The 23491-nt window shown below is 38.5% G+C and overlaps 1 protein-coding gene across 3 annotated transcripts in view; it reads right to left on the reverse strand.

Moving 5' to 3' along the window:
- LYST (lysosomal trafficking regulator) overlaps positions 1-23491 on the reverse strand; it is an 81117-nt gene that overhangs the window by 56622 nt on the left and 1004 nt on the right. For 2 of the 3 annotated variants that reach the window (XM_032183498.1, XM_032183497.1), the window contains exons 2-5: positions 8740-8824; positions 7520-7718; positions 5334-5424; positions 824-2903 (exon numbers count right to left, since the gene is read on the reverse strand). In XM_032183498.1, the coding sequence (XP_032039389.1) occupies positions 824-2903; positions 5334-5424; positions 7520-7711 (2363 nt within the window). In that variant the 5' untranslated portion in view covers positions 7712-7718; positions 8740-8824. Of the gene's footprint in view, positions 1-823; positions 2904-5333; positions 5425-7519; positions 7719-8739; positions 8825-11697; positions 11779-23491 lie in introns of those variants that run through there. The other variant, XM_032183496.1, reaches the window with a different exon arrangement.

Below are 23491 nucleotides of genomic sequence, written 5' to 3' on the forward strand. Positions count from 1 at the left end.
ACAAGTTTTAAGCCAGTGGTAGGTAAGATACCTTAAAGGCTTTTTGTTTGTTTTATAAATCTAAACTAATTCTCTTATCTCTTTGCCACAAAGGGCTTTTCACTACATGCTTCTTCAGAAATTTATAGTTTGACTGTTTAGATTAGGATAAATATTAGAAATGTATTAGGCAAGCCTTCATGAACATTGGAATACTAGTTTATTCTTCATAACCATCTCAGGTAACCCTACGTAACCCTATTAAACTAATTTCAGTTTATCAGGACTCCAGGAGAAATGATCAGAAACTTTAATGGAAAAAATGACACATTCCTATTAATAATCATAAATGGAAATTTATTCAACAGCTACTTGATTGACTCCACAATAAATATGGAATTTACTTCAATCCCTAGAAGAATGTTCTTCTTTTTGAACCATTTTAAATGATTAGTGTTCTGTAAACATTAGAAAAATGGAAACATATTAGAAAATTGAGTGGTTTAATTACCACAGAAAAGTGACATGTTCAGCATTCCTGACTCACTTCAGCATGAGGAATTAAGAGGCAAAGAGTATGTCAAAGATTGTGTTTCTACATGCTTTCATGCTTTGCTTTGACTTGTTAGAGGCCATGGCCCATCACTGCAGAACCCTCACTTGGTATGGCTTACGAATCTAGGAGTAAATCTTGTTTTGATCTTATATCCCACCTCCCTCCCCCCCCAATATCCAAAGCAAACTACTGTCCAAAAAAGGTTTGTGTTCTACTCAGTAACATACATAAAGCTTTGTACTACATAAACAGCATGTTTTCCCATTAATAAGCAGAAAATCAACCAACCTGGATTTAAACAACACAGGGAGTATCTGCAAATAAATCTGAAGTACTTCATAAGGCAAGCACTGGCTATGGTAACTGCATGTGTGTTTATCAGCTGTAGTTATTCCCAGTTGTTGAGCATGGCAAGCTAGCTCAACTCCTTTCTGAAGCACTGGATTAAAAATACAGTTATATAGTTTCCATTGGACCACTGCATTTCCCTTTTGGATTAAGTGGCAGATATGGCTTGCAATCTGCATGCCACGTAGTTTGTCTTCTTCAAAAACAATGTCCTGATAAGCCTCTAATGCAGCCCATCTCAGTAACATATCTTCAGATCCACTGCTAGGCAGAATTCCCTGAACTCTGCAAGAGGAACTAGATGCAAGACCAGCATCATTAGAGTTGCCTTGCAAGGCATCTTCCAACTGAGAAAGCTGATCACAATCAACAGTACATATATTGCATGACGCCTGTAAAATTTTTGGAGAAACTTCTGCTCCACCCAGCTGATCCAATATAAACTTGTTAAGGATGTTCAGTATGTGCTGTTGAAAGTTTTTTAATATCGGTAACTTGGAAGCATGAAGCAATGGAACAATCACAGATTTTGGGTCCATACAACAGCATATTCCTACATTATGTACACCCGAGAGAATTTGAACACAAGTACTGCTCAGAGAAACTTGCTGCAACAAGTGCAAACACTGGTGTGCACAAACAGCAATGCAACAGCATCTGTCAGGATAATGAATTTCTCCATCAGCTGTCTCAAATGGATTTTTGGAAGCTTGGTTTTTAAAAGCAGACACAGAGAGCCCAGAGAGATCTCTGTGGTGATGCATGAAGTGAGAGTACTCACATCGTCTGTGCCGTTTTCTTGTACACATTGATTGATGGAGCTGCTCTGATTTCACTTTTTTGACAGTGCTGATTATTTTCAAGATGCTGTTGATAAGGGCTTTCAGATGCTCTGAGGCTTCCCCAGTTACTCCTTCATTCTTCATACACAGCCATTCCATTTGAAGTACTGTTATTTCAAACAGCTTAAATCCCTGATGCTGTATGAACTCATGAACCAGATCCATAGCTTGGCTAAAGTAGAACGGATTAGAGGCTGCACTCTGTAGGCAGCAGATCAAGATCTGCAAGACTCCTTCTATAACCTCTGGTAGAAGCAAAGCTCTGTGATGACACTTAGAAAATACAAAGTCATCCTGAACTGGCTGCTGTAGTGTTTTCTTGTACCCTGGAAGGGAAGGATCAGGTTGCTTTTCTAAGCCAATTCTGATTTTTAATGCTGCTTTAAGTAAGTCTGTTAAATTTCTTCGTAAATTGTCAGGCATTGTTTCTGTATTGCTAATATCTAAAGACATAAGATGCAGTACAGTTCGAAAGAGCATCCTTTGAATCAAAGCCACAGGTTCTTCTGTCCACCCTGCAGAAACTACTTCATTTTCAGTGTTACTGACATTGCAACAGTCTCCAAATCCTGACAAGAATTCAGTTAATGTGGGCACCACACTAGCTGAAAGAGCAGAACTGTGATTCAAACTAATATCAAATTTGCACACCTTCTCCAACAGTGACAATAATACATGGCATAAGTCAAAAGGAGAGTTATCCGTGTTACTCCCAGCAATTCCTGCAACTGGCTCATTCAAAATCTCTGGGTTGAGCTCATGTGCTGGAGTAATTTGGCTGGAGTTTTCTACGTTAGGGGCATCAAGATTAGAATTTGGTACCGTTTCAGCAGGTAAGTAGTCACTTCTACCTACAAGGTAGCTTTCCCTAACTGAATGTGTTAAAAAAGGCTGCAGGAACTGGGAGCGTCTGTGTTTCATCATTACAGTAGTCTTGTCATCAGAATTTCCCTCTGAATCTGAAGTGGACAGCTGAGATCTTCTCGCATCTCGCACAGAGTAACGATGGGTGGTTTTGCGCACATGTCCACTTTTTCGGGATCGAGGATTTAGTTTTACAGAAGCCTGAAGAGATGAACGAGTGCTTCCATCTAATCCTAGTTTTTCCTGAGTAGATTTCACAGAACTTGAATTCTCTTTGGTTAGGCAGATGTCTACTGTAGAGGGTATATTAAAACCTATTGCAACAGAAAAACAAAGGAACATTAAAGAAACATTCAAGAAAATGTTAAAAACATAAAAGAAAAATGCTTCAATACTTTTGCTTCAAAAACATGAAAAATACTATTTTAATAGGCCATGTTTTTGCCTATGTCTGACATTTACAACAGACATACACTAAGTCAGTAAAAAATTGACATTTAGGAACAACACTGGCTTACTTTGAAAGCCGAGACAGAGTTAATTTTTCAATTAGGGATAGATAAAAATGTGCTAGTTTCCCAGAACTTATTGTAGGCATATCTATTCCCTTCTCTTAAAATATAAGGTTATATCAAGGAACATGAAAGATCTGTTTGGGGAGCAAGCGGAAGAAAGCTTAGTTTGAAAAAAATCTTTTGCCTGTTACAGATAAGATATGGGGAAACAAAACCATAATCCATTAGTTATACTCAGTTCAAGTTTGGTTATCTTACACTAATACAGCAGTAATAAATTATTAATCAGCAAGATACCAGCTCTGAGATCTCTTTTATTACTTAGCTGTGGAAGCAGTTTTAGGTAGTAACACTAATAATATTTATTTTGAGCATACCATTTTGTATGTTCCAAGTCTCACAATAAGCATTGTGAAACAACCCCATCCCACAACAAGGAAAAAAAGCTTTCTTAAAGGGAAGAAAAAAGGTCTTCAGTTTGATGACTCACTGTTGCTTTATGCATCTCAGCTGCTATAGGAGCTGAGTGCCTTCACTCATAGCCCTCTTATAAGAGCATACAAAAAACAGTTGAGTATTGGTGGTAACAGGGAAAAAATACCTACTTAGAAATACCGCTTATCTTGAAGTACACAGGCTTCAATCACTTGAGCTTTGTTCCAAACAAAAGCAACAGCCAAAAGTTGTAGACTTACTGCAATAATCAGGGACAAGAAGATGGAAAGGAGTACTGATTAAGGTGTGGAATGTTCCCACGAAAGCCAAGACTGAACACCTTTCAGTTACTCAGTATAAAATGGCAAATATGAAATTTAAGTCTGATTCAATTGGCAAGATGACTTTGAAGAATAAAATACAAGTTTTTCCAGTTCTCTTGTACTAGTAGATTCAGACTGTAATTTGCAAAAGCAGGTGGAAAAAATTGGCTGTGCTCTTGGATAAAGTCCATTCTGAATAATGGCACGATGGTATCTGGATGCCTTGGTGAATAGAATACCTAGCATAAAACAACTGCAAACATTCATCATCCAGTAAGTTCAGTATTTAAAAAAAATGTGATAGTTGAGAGTAACTCCTCACCACCCCAAAAAAAACAAAGCCCCAAAAGCCCACACTACAGATACGACCATTAAACTGGAAAGTGCTTCCATGTGCAAGAATGACTGTTCCTTGTTGTTTCACAGTCATAGTTGCTTAAGGATAATCTGTTTTGGAGGCAGGAATTAAAAGTAATTCACAAAATAATTTTCCTCACAGAACAAAAAAAGTTACCTAATACAGATGGGTCAAGACATTATTTCAGACCAAGGAAACACAGCTCTTGGGGTACAACTGAATACATCATTTTTACTGCATCAGTAATACAAGATGGAAGGTTGTAGTAGGAAAAAATGTGCATTATGCGAAGTGCAAAACCAGTATATCTTATCCTATTAATACACCAGCATTTTAAACTAAACTGGAAGACTCAGTAAGCTATCACGAGACCAAAATGTTTCTTTAATTCAATCCTGCTTCCAGGACCATGGAAGAAAGATGCAAGCAGGGTAGTTAATTACATAAAAGTAACATGAAGCTTGCATTTAAAATACCTTAGGTCTCCAAACATTAACAAACAGACCATTTTTTCATTTGTTTCATCATCTGTTTTACCCTTTAAGAAAGCAAACAAATGTAAACACCTCCCCCCCTCCGAAAATAATCTTGGCTGTCTTTTCCTGGTTCGCTTCTTGTGAAGGTTTACCTTGTATATATACCTTTAACTTCTTTATCATACCTTTTATTTCTTTATTTTGCTTTAAACTGATTCTTCAGCAGCTGAACTCTCGTGGTTTAATTCCTCTATTAGCACATCAGTTTTTCTGACACAGAACATCCAACTAAGAAACGCAACCTGGGTCTGTTCATCATCACATAGTATTATTCTATTTTCAGAGCCTCTCTCCTTACCATTTCATTGCACTTTTATACTATAACTGATATTAATTACACTTTATGCCTATTCTCTTCAATTTCAGTGAAGTCTTCCTTAACTTACCTCTAATCAGTCTACAGCACCAGCATGTATCACACTAAGAACCAGTAAGTTTTTCTTCCTACCTCACCATTAAACATTTCCTCTTCAGTGAAAATATCATACTCTTTCAAATTCCTTGCCTCCATAGTAATATACAAATACAATGCACCACTCTTTTCCAGGTCCTTAATACCGTAACTCATAAAATTTACCTATTGCTTTTTCCTCTTGGACAGGAATTTTCCACACCAGTGGCAAAAGTGACAGAAGAAGAGTCAGAAGTTCTTCCCGACATGTCAGCTCCTATGTTAGAAACAAAACAGAAATAAGCTTTTGTACTTTTTTTTCCTGAATAGATTAATCTTCAGGTTTATTTTTACAAGCTATAAACGTTCAGTTCCCTAAGCCCTTCTTCTGTTTTGCACACTGGAAAAATGACCTAACCACTAAGAGTGCTACAATCATTACCTGCAGCCAATAAGAAAGCATCTAAGATACTTATTATGCTTCTGCAAAAATCAAACAGGAAAACCAGGAAAGGAAAAGACAAAAGCAAATACTTGTGGATTTAGTCAAAGTCAACATGAAGCTTGGGAAAAGTTTGAAGTTTCTGTAGTTACAGAAATATAAGTTAAGAGAATCATGTGAAGCTTTCTACTTTATCCAGACTGACATTTACACCAATGAAACACTTATCAAGTGATGTTTTTGACTCACAATGAAGTGGTAAAAATATAGGAAGAAGAATGATTCTTAATTCAGAAAACAGATTAATTACTAAAATACCTCAATCCTACTTGGATTTTAAGACAGACAGAAACAGTAGAAGATAAAGGACTCTAACAATTAATTTACTCATTGCTGTGCATCACTACCACTGTGGTTTCAGTCCTAAAGATCAAGAAATCCCATCTTTTTCCTCTTCAAAGAAGTCTGACTTGACCATTTTGGTAGTTACCACCATTCAGGGATACGCGGTGAAAGGAATATCTTTTCCCAAGTATTCAAGGTAGCAATGAGATTAAGATGTGTGAAGATAACTTTGAGTAAGCTTGTTAATAAAGTTTTATGACTTCTTACCTATCTGCTTTTAGTTGAAGCCTAGAATTTAAAAGTGACTTGAAATGTTTGCACACACCTTTATTTACAAAGATTTTGGATTCAGAGTCCTTAGAAACACATTCGCAAATGTTAGACAGGACAGAAGTAAAAAAAAAAAAACTTAACATGGTATCTACTTAAATATTTTAATAGATTAATTATTCAGAGTACTTGCTGAAGTTTTAAGAAATTAGGCAGCTAATCTACTGGAGTCAATAAGTAAAATGAATGACACCTTGCAAAGCAGCATCAGCTACTTTTGCATATGCCTATCTGAATTTCTTCATGCTAGCTTATTCACTTGGTTTGGTTCAAGAAACACCTCACTGGTAAATCACCTGGTATTTCACAGAAAAAAATGTTCCTTTGAATGAAACCAACTGAAATAGTTCAAGCTTGAATATTCCAAAGATTGAATCAGAAACACATGTCCATCAATAACCCCTCTACAAATTAGACTGATAATTAAACTTCCATTTTATTAGATCTACTTTTACAAAGTGACTTGTATTTGCTTTCTTGTTCCCCACCTCTTTTCATTCTTGGATGCAAAGTAGAGAACTACAAAACAGTACAACACATAAGATGGGGAAGAACAAAGCAAATACATTTCAATTAAGTTTTCTGAATAGGCAGAGCTTAAGATTTTGGAGCCTTTTCCTGAAATTACACCATCAGTGAAGGATAGTGGTAGTTAGGAAATAAGGATTTAAAGGTTTTTTTTTTTTTTTTAAATCTACAGTTATGGCATATATGGGATTCTGGGATGGACTCTAAACAGGACAACTCAAATATCGATCATCCATTCACATGACAGTCAACAAGAGACCATCCTCAGAATTTTTGTTGAAAGATGCATGACACTCCTCTCCCCACTACCCCCCCCAAAATGAAATATGTATGTTAATTAACATTATTTTATTGCTTTAAACTAGAAGAACCTTCTCAAAGTAATAACTGTCAGTTTCAGCTGTAGATTCCCCAAACAGACTCATGCTTTTTAAAAATCCTAACCTATTGCCTCTTTCCACCCAGCTGCTGCACTCAAGTTTTACACGACTTAACTAATCAGAAGTTTAATAGCCACCAGTATCATCTGGCAAACAGTTATATTAGCTATGTTTTGTTCTTGGTGAAGGACAGAATGTAATTGCAACTTATCTTTCTAAACTTCTAGTCTAATTAATTTGCGCACACACAAGAAGGGCAAGAAAACCAGCACCATAAACACAAGCCAGACAAACCCCTTCAAAACTCAACACAAAAAGGTTTAAAATGAGGTAAGAAAAACTATTACCTGATCAATACTGGAGTTCAATGTGGTCAGCAAAATAAACCCACGGCCTTGAACTAAGTATTGTCCCAGTGCTGCCATATGAGTTTCTTCCTCTTCATCTTCCTTGGCCTCTGCCCTCTGGACCACTGCATTGCACAGTCTATTGACATCCGTCAAAAATTCCCGTGCCAGTGAGTTACTGGCACTGCTCATGTCTGAGCTGTAATTAGAGGGAAGTACAGAAATTAAATAGTGCAGAAAATGCATTCCTTATAGAAAAGATGGGGGGAGAGAATTGGCATTTCTTCACAATCTGCCCACTTCCGAAGCATGAAAGATTTGTAGGACAGAGGATTCAATATAACAATAAGGTAGAAAGGAATAGGAAAGATAAACTTTGAGAATTTCAGTGAGACCTTAGCTAACAGCTGATTATTCCAAACACTTGTTCTATAAATCTAATAGGTGAATCCCATGATACACAGCATTCCTTCACATTGCATAAATTAAAGTTAATTACTAAATTTCACTTTAAAAAAAAGCTGGATGTGAGCTTCAATCTTCATCTGCTTCTAAAATGCATTTAAGCTGAAAAACACAGGGACAACAGGTAGCTATTAAACAATTTATAGGAAATGCATTCTTAAATGTTTTATTAAAGACATTTTCTACCCTGTTATGTATTCAAGCAATATACACCTTGCTTCAAGGGAAAAAAGAAAAAGTAGTGACTTAAGATTAATGTGGGAGCTTTATAAATATAATGCTTTAGACTTAACCCCAACAGTGTTTCCCCTCAAACAAAATCAACTGAGTGGGTGGCAATCACTACTATGTACACATCGCTGTAGAAAACTGATCAGATCACTGATGAAGGCAAGACAAAAAATCTGTGGTAACTAGAATAACAAGAATATTTAATCCACGTAAAACCCATTTAATGAATACCACAGCACATTTAACTCTTCATTTTTATGTAAACAGTTGAAGTAAAATCTTCAAAACTCAAATACTTTCATAACATCCAAGCACAGAACATCCACGAAGGGGGCCAAATGACTTAAGATCATTGAAATGTAGCAGAAAGATTAACACTGCACGATCAGGAAACATTTACATACAAGTAAGAATAAGTTAGGAAAGAAGAAGTTTGTGAGTAATAATAATAGAAAGAGCTTCTTTCAGTGGCAAGACTGAATATTTATACATATAACATTCTCAGTAACAGAAAAGATTCTTACCAGAATTACTTCACTAGCTTAATGCATTTATCTTCTCCTTGGAAGGAAAAGTAGATATATTCCAGAAATGCCACCCTTGGTTCACCTGTTTGAAAAGCAAAAAAAGCATGATACTTAATAAGCAATTTCTTTGTTTCTAGAATGCATATTATGATAGTTATTTGTAGTTCATGAAAATTCCTTGAGTTTTGAGCTTTAAAACTCTTACATCTACTTTTACCTTATGACTCTGTATAACCAAAATTCTGTTACAGAGAAACAAACTGGTGCATGCAGGGTAAGTTAACATAATAAGGTTCATTAGTTTTGAAAATGTAAAATGTGCTAGGTATTCAAGTTTAAACATCTTCCTCTAGAAGCAGGTTGTTTTTTTTTTTTTTTTTTTTAAAGTGGTGACTCTCCACATGCATAACACTTTAAGCACTTGCAGCTCTAGATACTGCAGCTCTCGATACAAGTGATGGAGAATCTGAATTATGCATTTTCATCAGCACCTGACTGCTCATTAAACCATTTCTTTTTCTTTTGCCTTGACAGATATCCAAATCATTATTACCCTAATCACTGGAAAAGAGGTAGTTAATAGAACTGGAAGAGAACAGTATTGCATATGCTTTACTCCTTGTATCTGTAGAGCCCACTGAAGTAACGTAAGAGTTCTGTCCTCCTTCCCCATGCCTGACCACTCTGAGAAGAAATGTCGCCTTATTTCCAACCTAAGCCTCCCCTGGCACAACTCGAGGCCATTCCCTCTAGGCCTATCACTAGTTACTGTGAGAAGAGGCCGACCCCCAGCTCCCCACACCTTCCTTTCAGGCAGTTTTAGAGAGCAATGAGGTCTCCCCTGAGCCTCCTCTTCTCCAGACTAAACAACCCCAGTTCCCTCAGCCGCTCCTCACAGGACGTGTGCTCCAGGCCCCTCACCAGCTTTGTAGCCCTTCTCTGGACACACTCCAGGGCCTTGATGTCCTTCTTCTACCGAAGGGCCCAAAGCTAAACAGAGCACCCGAGATGCAGCCTCACCAGAGCAGAGTACAGAGGGACGATCACCTCTCTGGCCCGGCTGGCTACACCATTTCTGATACAAGCCAGGATGCCAGTGGCCTTCTTGGCCACCTGGGCACACTGCTAGCTCATGTTCAGGTGAGTGTCAGCCAACACCCCCAGATTCTTTTCCTCTGCACAGCTTTCCAGCCACTCTGCCTCAAGCCTGTAGAATTGCATGGGGTTGTGTCCTGCACTTTGGCCACAACAGCACTTGGCCTTGTTGAATCTGATCCCATTGACCTCTGCCCATCAATCCAACTTGTCCAGGTCCCAAATTGATGTTTAAACTGAACCCAATTTCTATCAGTCTTGACATTTTCAGAAGCTGCTACCACAGACATACACAGATGAGCTGTCCAATCACACATTTACTGAAGCATTCACAAATTGGGGTGCCAATGCTGAAAGCCAATCTAAACATTAAAACCTCATTCTCTAGAAGTGATTAAGAGACAGAAATGCATTTGCCATCAGTGGGAATGTGAAAGCTCAACACCAAGAAAAGACTGAAAAAACATTCAACTATAAAGGTCTCTAGGTGAGTGCTCCAAAACCACTTATAGTCCATATTTCCCACGCCACCCCCCCAACCCATTCCCCTTAATTCAGGGATAGAAAAGCAAAAAAATTAAAAGATTATGGCTGTAGTAATCAGGTGGCAATTAAATGAAAACTTCAGCTTCATCATTGTGATTGTGATGGAGTATGCACATTGCACAAAAGACCTCCAGCTTCCACAGGCAAGCTCATAGTAATTGGCCCACCTTTGAGTGCTTGGAGCAGCACATTTCAACTTAAGCCTCACAGAAAACCATCTTACCCATACAGCCAGTGTTCACAACTCATTGCAACTACAGCAATAATAGCTCAGGCAACTCATGGTTTTTGTGCACCAGACGTTATTAAAAGATGTAAAAAAAGACACTGTTCTCCATATTTCAGTGTCCCTCTTTCAGGAACTTCACTCCCCAGATTTTCTGCATTGCTTGCGCTGTTCCATGGATTTAAAAAGTTGAAGTAGTCTAACAAAAGGGTGAATTTTCAACATCACTATTAAAATAAAACACTCTTTTGTTAATACTAATAGAAAAAGACATCAAGCATGCCATCTTCACGGAGAATTTCATGTACAATTGCTAAGAAAGTAAAATGCTGTCATTCTAAAGCACAGAAAAAAACAGGGCTATCATGCAGGACAAAGCACTTCTGTTTGGAAGGACTCATTTCAACAAGTGCTAGCTGCTTATTTATACCTGTTTCTTTCCCTGCAATTCAGTCCTAAAACAGACTGACACCACATGTGTCTTTGGAAATGCAGTTTCAGATCACCTCAATGTTCAGCCCGTCTTGAAGGCAAAAAATAAAGCAAAAACAAGAAATAATAAACAAGTACCCAGAAAAGTTGCATGTACAGAGCCAGCCTTCTTCCCTTTTGTGTTGTTTCCTGACCAGTCATTTAAGCCCTTAAAGCATAGCACTTTTAGAACAGACTCACTGAACAACTTGCTTCACTGATGTTGTAACAAAGCAAATGCTCCACAGAGGGTTTTTTTCTTTCCCCCAAAACCAATAACAAATCCACCCACATCCTAACGTTTCAGCTTGCTTATCACTTTCTCTTTCTGTTGCAGATAGTGGTATACTGACACTACATCCTACACAGCATGGCATTTCCTCTTACTCTGAGAAAGTATGCCAACTAATTTGTTCTAAGTAGGAACTACTCTACTACAGTATTTTTGTTTTAAGATGACATCTTTAATTGCTCTGATGCCTGGTAGTATGGAAACAGACACTGTACTAGATACCAATAGTAAGGTAGTGTCTTAGTTTGTCTTTGGACTTCAGAGAGATTGTGTTATCAAAATAAAAAAAATGTACAACACCACAAGAGAACAGCAAGAAACCTACCAAAATCTTGGTTCCCCAGTCCTGTGTACAATCCTAATGGGACAGTTATGGAATATACAGTGTCATGGCTTCACATGGTTAGCTCTGAAAAAAATCACATTGTTAAATTCCATTCCACCCTCTAGAATATGATCTCATTTTATTTGAGGTGTTCTTTATGAATAGTAACCATGTCTGAAAGGAGAAAAATCCTCAAGCATTAAAGAGAATAAATCACTTAAGCTATGAATGACCTGATATGCACATATAATCTCATCCATCTTTATATCATCCTCAATTCAATTCATACCAGTTCTGCCATCCAGCCCCTTCCTGTGCCAGCTCTCAGGGAATGCACTTCCTATTTACTGTCATGGTATAGATCACTCTACCTGCAATTGAAACTTGTTTCTCTGGACTGGATTTCATTTTTATGAAGTTGCTCATCAGTTGAGCATTTTGAAGTATAGGAATGCCTTGTACTTCAGTGGGCTTCATATCTTCAGAAGAAAATATCAAAAGCATTCTTTAAATAATTTAAACCACAACGGAACTTAAAATAAGACCATTTGTTCAACATTGAATACCAAATCATGAATATACTAACTTAATATCTAATTCATTAGTGCTGTATAATCTCCAACATCACTACAGTGTGAAGGAATGATGAAAACGCAAAAAAAGCTCATGGCCAAGGCTAGTATTCTGCTTGAGAGTGAACTCTACCTTTGACTTGGCTGTGCTTTCATCAATATATTGCCCAGAAATATCTGAAAAGTCCAGTAACACAATAAACAGTACCAATTAGCAAATTACTATAGCAACACTGCAATGAAATACTACAGTAAGTCAAATGAAATCAAAACATTATAACACTAGTTCACAACTACTTTCTGTAACTGCTGTCCAACAGCTACCACAAGGGTAAGGGACAAGGCAGAAAGTTTGGTGGTGGTCTACAGTTCACACAAGAGCCTAAATCACTGCTCTGATAAACCCACTTCCTCTTAGATCTTTCATTTTTTATATTAATTTTACAGTACTAGCAAAGAACAACAACAGGAAACTACTTCAGTCTCCTGTCTCTTATGAAGTAGATATCAAAACTTGTGCAAATTGCTTGTTAGTAACTGCCAGTCTAAAAAGAGCATGCTACTGAGTGCTATCCATACAGCTGCATGGCCTGGCTAGAGTGCCTGAGTAAAGCAAAGTTACATGTACCCAAGGTGCACATGGCATACATAAGCCACTCGTAAGCCTTTATTTCCTGCAGCCCACTGTTATTTTCAATAAAAGCCATCTTGTATAAAGGGTTATATGCTTTTAGCCCTGTTATACATGGCAGTAAAGAAGTGATAGCCTTGTTTGTAAGAAAAAAATAAACTTACGAGAAATTACTTTATGGGCTATTCAAACACGAGTAGAATTTTTGGCACAGGCAGCTGTTAATTTGTTTACCTTCTCTTGTTTTCTATTCCAGATAAGAGACAAACGTTGACTAAGCTTTACACAAATGCATGGCTGTGAGTCCTTTTGAGAACAGGGTACAATGAAGTTGCATTGTCAGGAGGTATGAAAATTAACACTTGGAAAAATGCTATTTATGTAAGCCATTGTACAATGCAGTTATTTCTGGCCTCAAATTCTAAAACTGGAACTGTTTTACTCACTCCGGAATAAAACATATGGGAATGAGTCACTACTGGCCAATAAAAGCTATGTTTACATTGTACTCATTCCATTCAGTAAATAATTGTCCCGGTCTTCTTGCCTCCACTAAACACTTTCACTTTGTAGAATATGCTTTTGACCTCTTCCATGATTCTCACATTAACGTGATTATATTAAAAACGATTTTCAGGTTTACTTTGGAGTTAAACTTTAAATTTAAGCTCTATTTTTTTCTTAGCAGGGGACAACAGGTATGATGAAGAGCACCAGCACATCACTGACAGAGACGCTAACAGGCTTGTGCAATTGTAACACACACATAGCCAGGTTTATTACAGAAACTGTTTATCTCAATAGCAGCAGACACCAAATTTGACCCCTTGCTGGGGAAATACAAGTAAAGTTTGAAGGTAATGTATTGGAGAAATTAGCATTCTTTTTTTCTTTTGATATTTGAAACTTTAAACAGGCTAGAAATGAATACCCAACCAGCACTGTCAAAACAGGCTATGCAGCAGGAGCAATATGCAGTCCCTTAAGAAAACAGCACCTGTAATTCAAGCAGCACATCAACAGAAAACTTGAGAGGCTTCCATTTTCCTGCCTTGTTTTTACAAACGCAAGGCAATCAGCCAGAAGTGTAGCTTAAAAACAGGCAGTGAACATTTGCTAACCATCCAACAACGCTGATATTCAAAAACAAGAGCAAACAAGTGAAAACAAGACAGCTCAAGTACAGCTCACTCTCAAAACAGACATACCACACAAGGCTCTAGCTCTGCAGAAGACCTCCTGCTTACTCCTTATTTCCAGCCACTTCCTGCTCTAACCTTTGCTCTCACTTATTAGCTATTTGGGGGGGGTCACAAAAGCAGACAAACTACTAAAATACATTAAGGCAGCATTGTTCCAGCCATTAAGCTGCACATGAAAAGCAGCTTCGTAATACACAGAAGCTGTCATAAGAAGACTGCAGGTAGATATCAATTTCCTTGGCATGGTTTGATGCCTGGCAGTCCTTTATTTCATTAAGGACTTCACTAACTGGCTTTCAGTCTTCTGAAAAATCTACTAGACCACTAATATTGCCAAAGAAGTCATTCAGACTCTCTCCCCAGGATAAAGAAAAAATGAAAAAATGTTTAGTATACTTGGAACAATACTATACAGTCTTCTTCACTAACCAGGGAAAAGCACATCAAGTTCATAACACAATAAACAAGCATTACTTCAATAAACACTGTAAGGTATGCTGAGATCTTCAGAGCAATAGCCCTGCTGTATACACAAGTGTGTTTGTGCATGTATAATCTTAGCACTGCTGCTTTCACTTGAAGTCAGATGTGTTTGCAGCTCCCTTCTCACTTACGTGGGATGCTCGCCTTGAAACACCACCACAAGACAAAGCCCTGCTTCTACAAGCACCTTAAGCCTCCTATAAAATGTAGTCTACTTATGTTCTGCTACCTAGATATTAAAATCAAATTTAAGCAGTGAAGCTCAGTGTTTACACAACCAGGGAATTAGATTTCTTCTACTAAGTGGATGTGAAAGCACTTCATCTTACACCAAAAAAGAAAAGCTCAGAATTTTAGGGAATTACAATATCTGTGCTCTCTGAAAGAGACAGTCCATAAATAAAAATGTTCCTTTTAATATGGAGTACAGTCAGCTATCCATGTCACAGTGCTTCCTAAATGAGTCATTTCTGTTGTTGAACAGATTTACCAATGAAAAAGACAATCAAGATCAGACAAATGCTACGCTAAATTCAGCAAAACTAAGGAAGTGGGCACTTTCCAAAATACCTACCACATACATATAAACAAGTCAGAAAACCTTTAATCAGCACTGTACCTAAGGCTATAGGTACCTAGAGATATACAAAAAGACGTTAGATGTCCAGGCAAGTCGACTTCTCAGTTTCAGAAATGTCATTCTTCTGATTGGGATCCAGATCTATGGAACACCACACAATGTGAGGAAGTAAAGACAAACAAAGCCTTCCCTTATCCCCAAATCATCATTTGCCATATATTTTAATGCCTCAGTGGTTTAGTGGTGGGGTGTTGTTTTTTTTTTTGGGGGGGGGGGGGAGAGTAGAGGGAGAGGTTGGTTGTTTCAACAGTTGGGAAAAAATTATACTCACAGGTAACTTTGGGCACAAAATTTGTTTCAGATTAAACTCCAGCAAATGCAGTTTAAGTTACTTCTACAAAAATATGCTGGCCAAGTAAGGTATAATCCAGTTTCTTGGATACATTCTGACTTGTAGCACTCTGTCCAACAAGACTATTCCTAGGATCTCAAAAATCTTCAGCACAATTATTTGTAACAGCACCTCTGAATGAATAATAGAAGCACAAATCAAAATGGTGTAACAGATCAATACATACACAATACTCTTGTTTACATAGAAAAAACACTTTCTTCATGAATTCCCGAAGTACAACTTTACAGTTTGTAGAATGGAAGTAGTGTTGTAATTTATATCCTTAGCATTTTTGCTGCATACATTTTGTTATGTATCAGTCCCCTGAGCAGAAAACCTACTAATGGCCATGAAAAGCATCAGCTTGTTCTATCAGCTCAAAACAACTGGTTTCTAATTAATTAGCTGCCAGTGACTATAAAAGGATTGTAGCTACAAGCCGCACATAGGGGACTGGAAATCAAGCCAAGAAGAACAGTGAGGTATAATAAATCGCTCTAAGGAGGTTGCACAACCAGGGAGAACCAAAAACAAAAGAACTTGGCAAGAAAATAGCAGGTGATAAGGGATCTGGGTCCCCAGAAAGGAAGCCAGCTCACATGCAACCTAAATGCAGACTTGTCTACATACAAGCAATGCACCAGAAATATACAAACCGCATGGTCAGACCTCTAAAACATCACACAAATAGAACTCCAAAGGTTAAAAATCATAACCATTAAAATAAAAAATCTGAAATCCGCCATGATGAAACTACTGGGAAACTTCAGATTTCAGCTATTGTCCTAGTCTACTAGTGCCTCCTGTACAAGGGTATGGCAGAGGCCAAGCCTGTTATTCAAACCCAGCCCTCATGTTTTCTAAAGCATGCTAACTCACCCACTTGTCTTAGTTCCTCCTGTGTGTTAGTTGTCTTCTCTGCCACCACATCTGCAAGCTAACACCTCCTGGAGCCCAGGAAACAGCTTCCCATGTCTTCCATGAAATTCCTTGCATAATTCCATATAGTACATTTAGTTAATTGTTCTTTATCAGGGGAGTCATTTTTATAAACCATCTCATTAAGGCCAATCCAGTGAATTTTGATGCATCACACGCTACTGAAGTGTTCACAGCAGTGAAACACGAACAAACCTCTTTTAAATAAGATTTAACTCAAGCTACAGCATTTTACCCAACTTGACTGAAGCATTCATGTCATAATTTGTTGTTCATTTTCAAGTCTACTTCCAAAAATCTGCATTATCTGTTTAACTCATAACAGAACTTTTACAAATAGAGTTTATTATGTTGCTTTAACTTCAAGATAGAGTCAACGTTAAACTTCAGACATATGGCACCTGCAAATCTTACTCACACTTAATATTTACTCTTTGGGAAGTACTATAATCTTGGATACTAGGATTAAGTGTCAGCTCTCCATTTGTAGAGCATATCCAAAACAGATTATATTTACCATCATGTAAGAACGGGGAAAGGAAAATCTGTTGGTAGAAAAGTGACACGCTTTAGTATTTCAGTTTTGTTGACACGCTTTAGTATTTCAGTTTTGTCTTGTCATGGGTTTTCCACCCATAAAATACCTACCTGACATGCGAGCCTTACTTGGAAAAAATACTGGATAAGATTAAGCACCCTTCGTGTAAGATTTTTAAAAGCAATTCGTGTAATGAGGAGCTATGTAAGCTGCCATAATGGAACGGAGCAGTGCAACGCTAACTGTACTAAAAAGAAGGCATCAGAGATTAAGTGATCAGTGCAAGGTAAACTTTCTTGCTGAAATTCAGCAGGTTGTGATCAGGTCCTGCCTTGAGCTACAAAGATCTGTATCCTTTTACAAGTTAGAAGATCAGCAACTGTTTCCCCCTTTTGAGTCCAAATGAAATAGTACTGAGACAGTAAACAGCAAAGAATCCCTCAGCTTATCTGCATATCACAAGTGCTTTGAGACAGCTTCTCAACTCAACATGGAATTTTGTTTAGTCATCAACCAATGTGAAACACCTGGGCATGCAATCTTGGTAAGCCTGCAATCAGGTTAGAGAAGATGAATCATTTGGCAGATAAAAGTACAGCACTGATGAAAGACAGGTTCCCAAACAACTACCTACACGCAAGTCACGCATTAACACTGTACATAGTATATGCCAGACATAAGTTATGCTTAGCTTGTGGTTTTATACTATTCAAAACAGTAACTATAGCCACCTTGTCAGCCACATTATATGCATTCCAGTTCATTTAATTTTACATATTTCAGACCAGCACATACAGGTGCTGAGGATAAACATTCCTTAGAGTAGGCACGGTGAACACTGTAGGTTTTCAGAGGCAATCACTGCTACATTAACTGTGTTAAAAACAAGCATGCTTGCTGTCACGGAGACTGGCTAAAATGCTCCAACAAAGAATACCACCATGCTGTTACCAATAGCATGAAAATACTTGAGACAAGCTTGGCTATCACAATCAGAGAAGACAAGAACCTGTTCAGGATCTTATCTCAAGTGCCAGAAGACAATGTTTGTAAGAAGCACATGGTACTACAGAAAGGAACTGAAACATACACCAATTCAAGACAGAACTTATTTAGAAAAATAAACTACAAAAGACTACTAAGTTATTTTAAAAGAAAACCAGAGGATGAAGAACTTCAGTAAAACATTCAGAAATGAAAAGGCTGAAGTTGCGAGGCTACCAAGTAACCCATGTCTGGAACACTTCGTATTAGCAAGTTCTTCACCAAATTAAAAGTTAAACAAATATTCCAAAATGTGTTCTTCCAAGCTTTGTATTTGATAAACACCCCCAAAGAGACAAGAGAGCAAGTCTTGACAGCTGTGGTTGCGCAGTGGTGACTAACTTGGAAGATGAAGATTACATTCCACTCTAAACAGCAACAGAAACAGTCTACTACAGAGGTCAAGTCAGAAGTTCAGGACCCCTCCAGCAGAAAGCTCATGGCAATGAGCCCCTGCAAAGCTAACCTGACTTGGAGAAGACCCTCCTGCGTTATTTGGCTATACAGCAGATACTGTGGTCTCCGGTACAAGCAGGGAAAAATGCTACAGTTGTGACCATACCGCAAGTAACAGAACACACTGCATCTACCTGGAGATGATTTTAAACAACAAATGTCATCTTGATACAAATCAAAGCATGATGTGGAAGACCATGCACACTTCTCTGTAACCTGTGAGATTTTACATTTTGATTGCACCAAAATACCAGAGATGGAAGAGGCAGAGAGTTGAGCAGTATCTTGAGGCACTCTTGCTGAAGCAATGAGTAAAGGCTGCTCCTGAAACTGAAAGCTTGGTAATCAGAGGATTAGAACAAGAAAGCAAAGCACTGAAAATAAACTTTGACATTGTGTCTAAAGTACTCACCAAGAGCAGTTAAATAAGAGAAGATGGTCAATGATCAGAGTTAAAGAGGTCATTAATGTGCAGAAGACACTCTGCTTCTGGGATTTTAAAGCTGGTCTGTGAAAATCCATATTTTGAAAAAATGTATGAAATCCATATTTTCTAGTAGTAACCACATGGGGACAAGACGGAGGGTAGCAATCTGAAGCTAATATAAGAAAACAGCATTTCCCAGAATATTTAGTCTCACACACTTGTTCCAGTTAAGCTCAGTGTGCCAGCTTCTTTGCAAAGCACAAGCAGCATCAGTTGCTTCTGGGGGCCTGACCCTGTACCTCTCCCAGGCTTTAGACCAAAGGGACACGAACTGGCCTGTGAACACCCTTGCCTAACCAGCAAGAGAACCACAGCCAGGAGGAGTCACACATCTCACTTCAGGCAACTTTTCTCCACTGGAAACGCAAGTTGGGAACAAATAGGATTTTTGTTTTATTCTTGACATTTAAAAAGCACTCAAAAATTAGTCAAGCACTGCAACAAAGAAACTATAATCAATGATTACACTTCACTTTGTATAATAATGACTAAGTGTAAAGTTTCCCAATATACCTACTAGCAAATAGACATATTTAAGAAGACTCTGAAACACTCTAGGAAACCATAAAGCTATTCAAAATACTAAAGACCGTCAAACTTTAACATGTCCCCCAAACTACAGACACCTATTACATGTACACACAAACAAGACTTAACTGTTCTGACAGTTTGGAAAGAGAATGAAGTATGCCAGATGAAAACTAGATGTACAGTGTAGTAGTATTTTTGGCAACCAAATGTCACATGCATTTTCTTTTTTTCTGCAAATGTCAGGGATTTTACAGGACCCTTATAATGAAAGTGACTCTGTAACACTAAAGTAATTTAAGCTTTTAAAATAGTTTCCAATAAATTTAGACCACCTTCTGGGGCCAAAGACACTCGTGTAGAATCTCACCTAGATATCCAGATGCGTAAGAGTTCTCCTTTGATTTTTCATTATTTGAACTATAAATCGAATATATATCTATATACTATATAGATATATAGTATATATATATAGTATATATAACTATATACTCTTCTTCTTTAGAACTGAGAGATGCAGCTAATGCAAAAGTACAAATGTACATCAGGTAGCTTACACATTAGGTTTTATAGTCTGACACTTTTGTTTCATTTTCACTAAAGCAAGCCATAAGAACATTTGCCCTTAATTTGAGATTAGGATTGTTAGCCTCTTTGATCTTCCATTAGAAATAGAATAGAAAATTGATACTTTTTTTTATACATTAAGTCAATTTCTGTGTCAATTACTGACTCAGAAAGCTACACAAAGCAACTCCTGAAATATAACAGAAGTTTGTTGTACTTGTATTGATTCCTGCAATCCTACAAATGCATGAAAATATTTCCTTAAAACTTAATATTTTCCTTGCTAATTCACTTTTTTCCAGAATTAAGACACCAACTATTCATCCCTTCACAGTGCCATTTCTATCATTCATTCCTCATCTGGTTAGTATAGTAAGACTTAACCTTAGCATTGATTACCAAGGTTAACAGATCTAGTTAGATGTTTTTGCCATTCATCCACCTCAAGAACATAAATCCTCAGGAGATGCATCCACAATACTAGAGAGGAATGCATAAAGCAAGTCCTTTGCTGAAATAGAATTGTACAAAATGAAAAGTTTTAATGCGAGCACTACCTGACAATTCCCTTTGACATTTTACCTTCCCAGTTTTCTCTTAGGAAAGCAGACAGGTTTCTTTCTAAAGCTAGAAGCCCAAAGAACCAGGCGCCCACCCACTCTTAGTGCTTCATGCACACGTACTTTCCCTCAGAGCACAGTGATGCACATAACTGCAGTCAAGAAGCTCACCTGGGGGTGGAGGAAAAGAGGGAAAAGAATAAATAAGCGTGGGGATTAACTGAGATTGTTAGAATGGCTGAGCAACCACCTGACACAGACACAGCCCTGCAGACAACAGCCTTCCAGCACCGCTCACCGCTTTTGCCCCCGCATCTCCACTACCCCACGCTCCAGGTTATCAAAGCGCAGGCCAGTTCTTTCACAGGGCACCAGGAAGTGATTCTTGGAGTGCCTCCACTCCACGTGGCTCAAAGCGCTGTTCAAACAAGAGCTGCAGACTTCTGGGGCTTGCCTCCTGCAGAGAACTACACAAGTTCAAAAGTGCAGAAGACAATGGTTTCAGTGCTTACGTACCACATCGCCTGTGCAAAATCACACCCACAGTAGCAGCAGACAGTAGTGAGCTATGTACAGGGAGGCGGAGGGCCACGAAGTCTGAGAAGCAGAGCACAGACACAGAAGATGACAGATGAAACACGCAGTGGTGACTTCAAAAGACCAACTGTAACTTCAATATCCAGGAACCAAAATGTAACAGCTGGTTCAACAGGTATCAAGAAATAGTACAATTCCAGGACTCCACTGCATGAACTACAGCATTCAACACCTTCTTCAACACACAGAAGCTGATTGTGTTAAATTGTTCTGCTTCGCACTCACCCTCAGCAATGGATTTGCACTGTCTACCTGCAGAGCACAGCACTCTACAAGTCACACTAGCAAGACCCTTGACTCTACCCTAATAGTTAGTACCAAAGCCTAGCTTCCCAGAAAGATGGGATTTTGATCAGACCCCAGGCTGCAAGCATAAGCCATTAGAGCTGACAGTTATAGCAAGAAAAACCTCTTCCACCAAGACTCCACATGACATGCTTTTCCCTTTTCCCTTCCCCTTCACACATCCAGCATCGTTTCTGCACACTGTTTTATCTGGAGGCAAGACAATCACTAATGAACTAATTTCAACATGTCACTGAAAGGCATGCTGAAATGCAGTGTCTGAATGAGAAGTGAAGGAGAAAAAAAAGTCAATCTACTAAACACCACAGTGCTATATTGGTTCCTCCTGAGTTACCTCAGCAGCTGAAGCAGATATCCTGCTCAGTCTGAGGGAGCCCCCACTTCCTGAGGAGCAGCTCCCTGCTAGCAAGGCATGGCTATTCCTGCCCAGCAATCCTTCCTCTCCTCTTCCACCAGCACTGCTGGCCCACTCAGTTTCTTGATGCAATTCATTTCTACAGGTTTGCAGAAAGCTTTTTTTTTTCCCCAGCTGGTTTATTTTTGTGTTGGATCACCACGCAAAGGTCAGCCACTGGCAGAAAAGGGGAGAAGGTGAGAGGCAGATCCTTCCACAGCAGCAACAAGCTGCTTGATCAGCTCAGGCAAACCAGAACCACAAAAGAAAAGTGCCCAGAAATCCTTCTCCCTGATCTTGACACAACTTAGAACAGGTTTATCTCCTTCAGAACAGTGGTATCACAGGAGCTGATAGCTCTCATGATATCCACTCAATTACTTGATCCTATCTCATCTTCATCATACAACAGTGTGCAAGAGTGACTGACACTCATAACCATCTCCAACTGGAAAAGGTAAAACGTAACCACAGACATATACAGAAGCCTCCCTCCCTGCATGCTACAATCCTTTTAAAACAGTAATTTTTATTTTTTTTTAAAGGAACACCTTGAAGATGACCCTAATTAACAACATCCAGTAGTGACATCCCAGGCAGCAGCTGGTACAGTTCTCCACTGAGGAAGCCCACAGAGCCTGAAGCCTCCTCAGAGAAGGATAAAACAGACCTTGGTGGGGGCTAATGACAGCTGTTTACTCCACTGAACCTTAATTTGTCTGCAGAAGGCAAGTGAGAGCATGTTCAGCAGCAAGTGCTTCCTGGTGCAACAGAATCCTCTTACAACATAATCTTTTCACCCTGTTTTCCCTCAGCTCCCTTCTACCCACAGAAGACAGGAACTATTTTTTGCTTCAGAATTCCTCTATGTGCAATATTACCTTATTTGAAAGGACTGCTATGACAATGGCAAAATTCTTCCAATACACAAGTCCTAAGTCTCCGCACAAGCTACAAAGGCGTACGGTTGTACATTAATAAGGATGCACCATGGACTATTAAAGAAACCACTGACAAACTCAGGACTGGTAACTGCCTGAAGCATCTGTTAATATTCATACTGCTTGCGTGTGCTCTTTGAGCTCAACTCCAAAGAAAGCTGAAGAAAAGTATGTTGTTGCTTTTCTTAAGTGTTAAGGATGTACAGTTTCTCTTTCCTAACGTTTACGTATCAAGTGTTTCACTTTCCAACACTGCTACTGTTCAAGGTGCTTACAGTCTCTTCTTACTGTCTAGAACAGCATGACAAACTGATACAGAGGCACCTGAGAAGCCTACACAGGACTGAGAGAAACAAACAAGCAGAAAGAAGCATTTAAGAATCCTTATTAAATGGTTGCTGAACTAACAGAAGAGTCTTACCACAATTATTCAACGTTTTAAAGATAGAAGGGGTCTCTGGGTAAAGTAACACTGATGGTAGAGGGAAAGCAAGAAGGAGTGACATTAAACAAGCTCCTCTGAAGAAATCCATATGCAGCCTTATGAACTGAGTGACTACTGACTTCCTGAGGTC

This window comes from Aythya fuligula, chromosome 3 (genome assembly GCF_009819795.1).
Source record: "Aythya fuligula isolate bAytFul2 chromosome 3, bAytFul2.pri, whole genome shotgun sequence".
Classification (NCBI taxonomy): Eukaryota; Metazoa; Chordata; class Aves; order Anseriformes; family Anatidae; genus Aythya; species Aythya fuligula.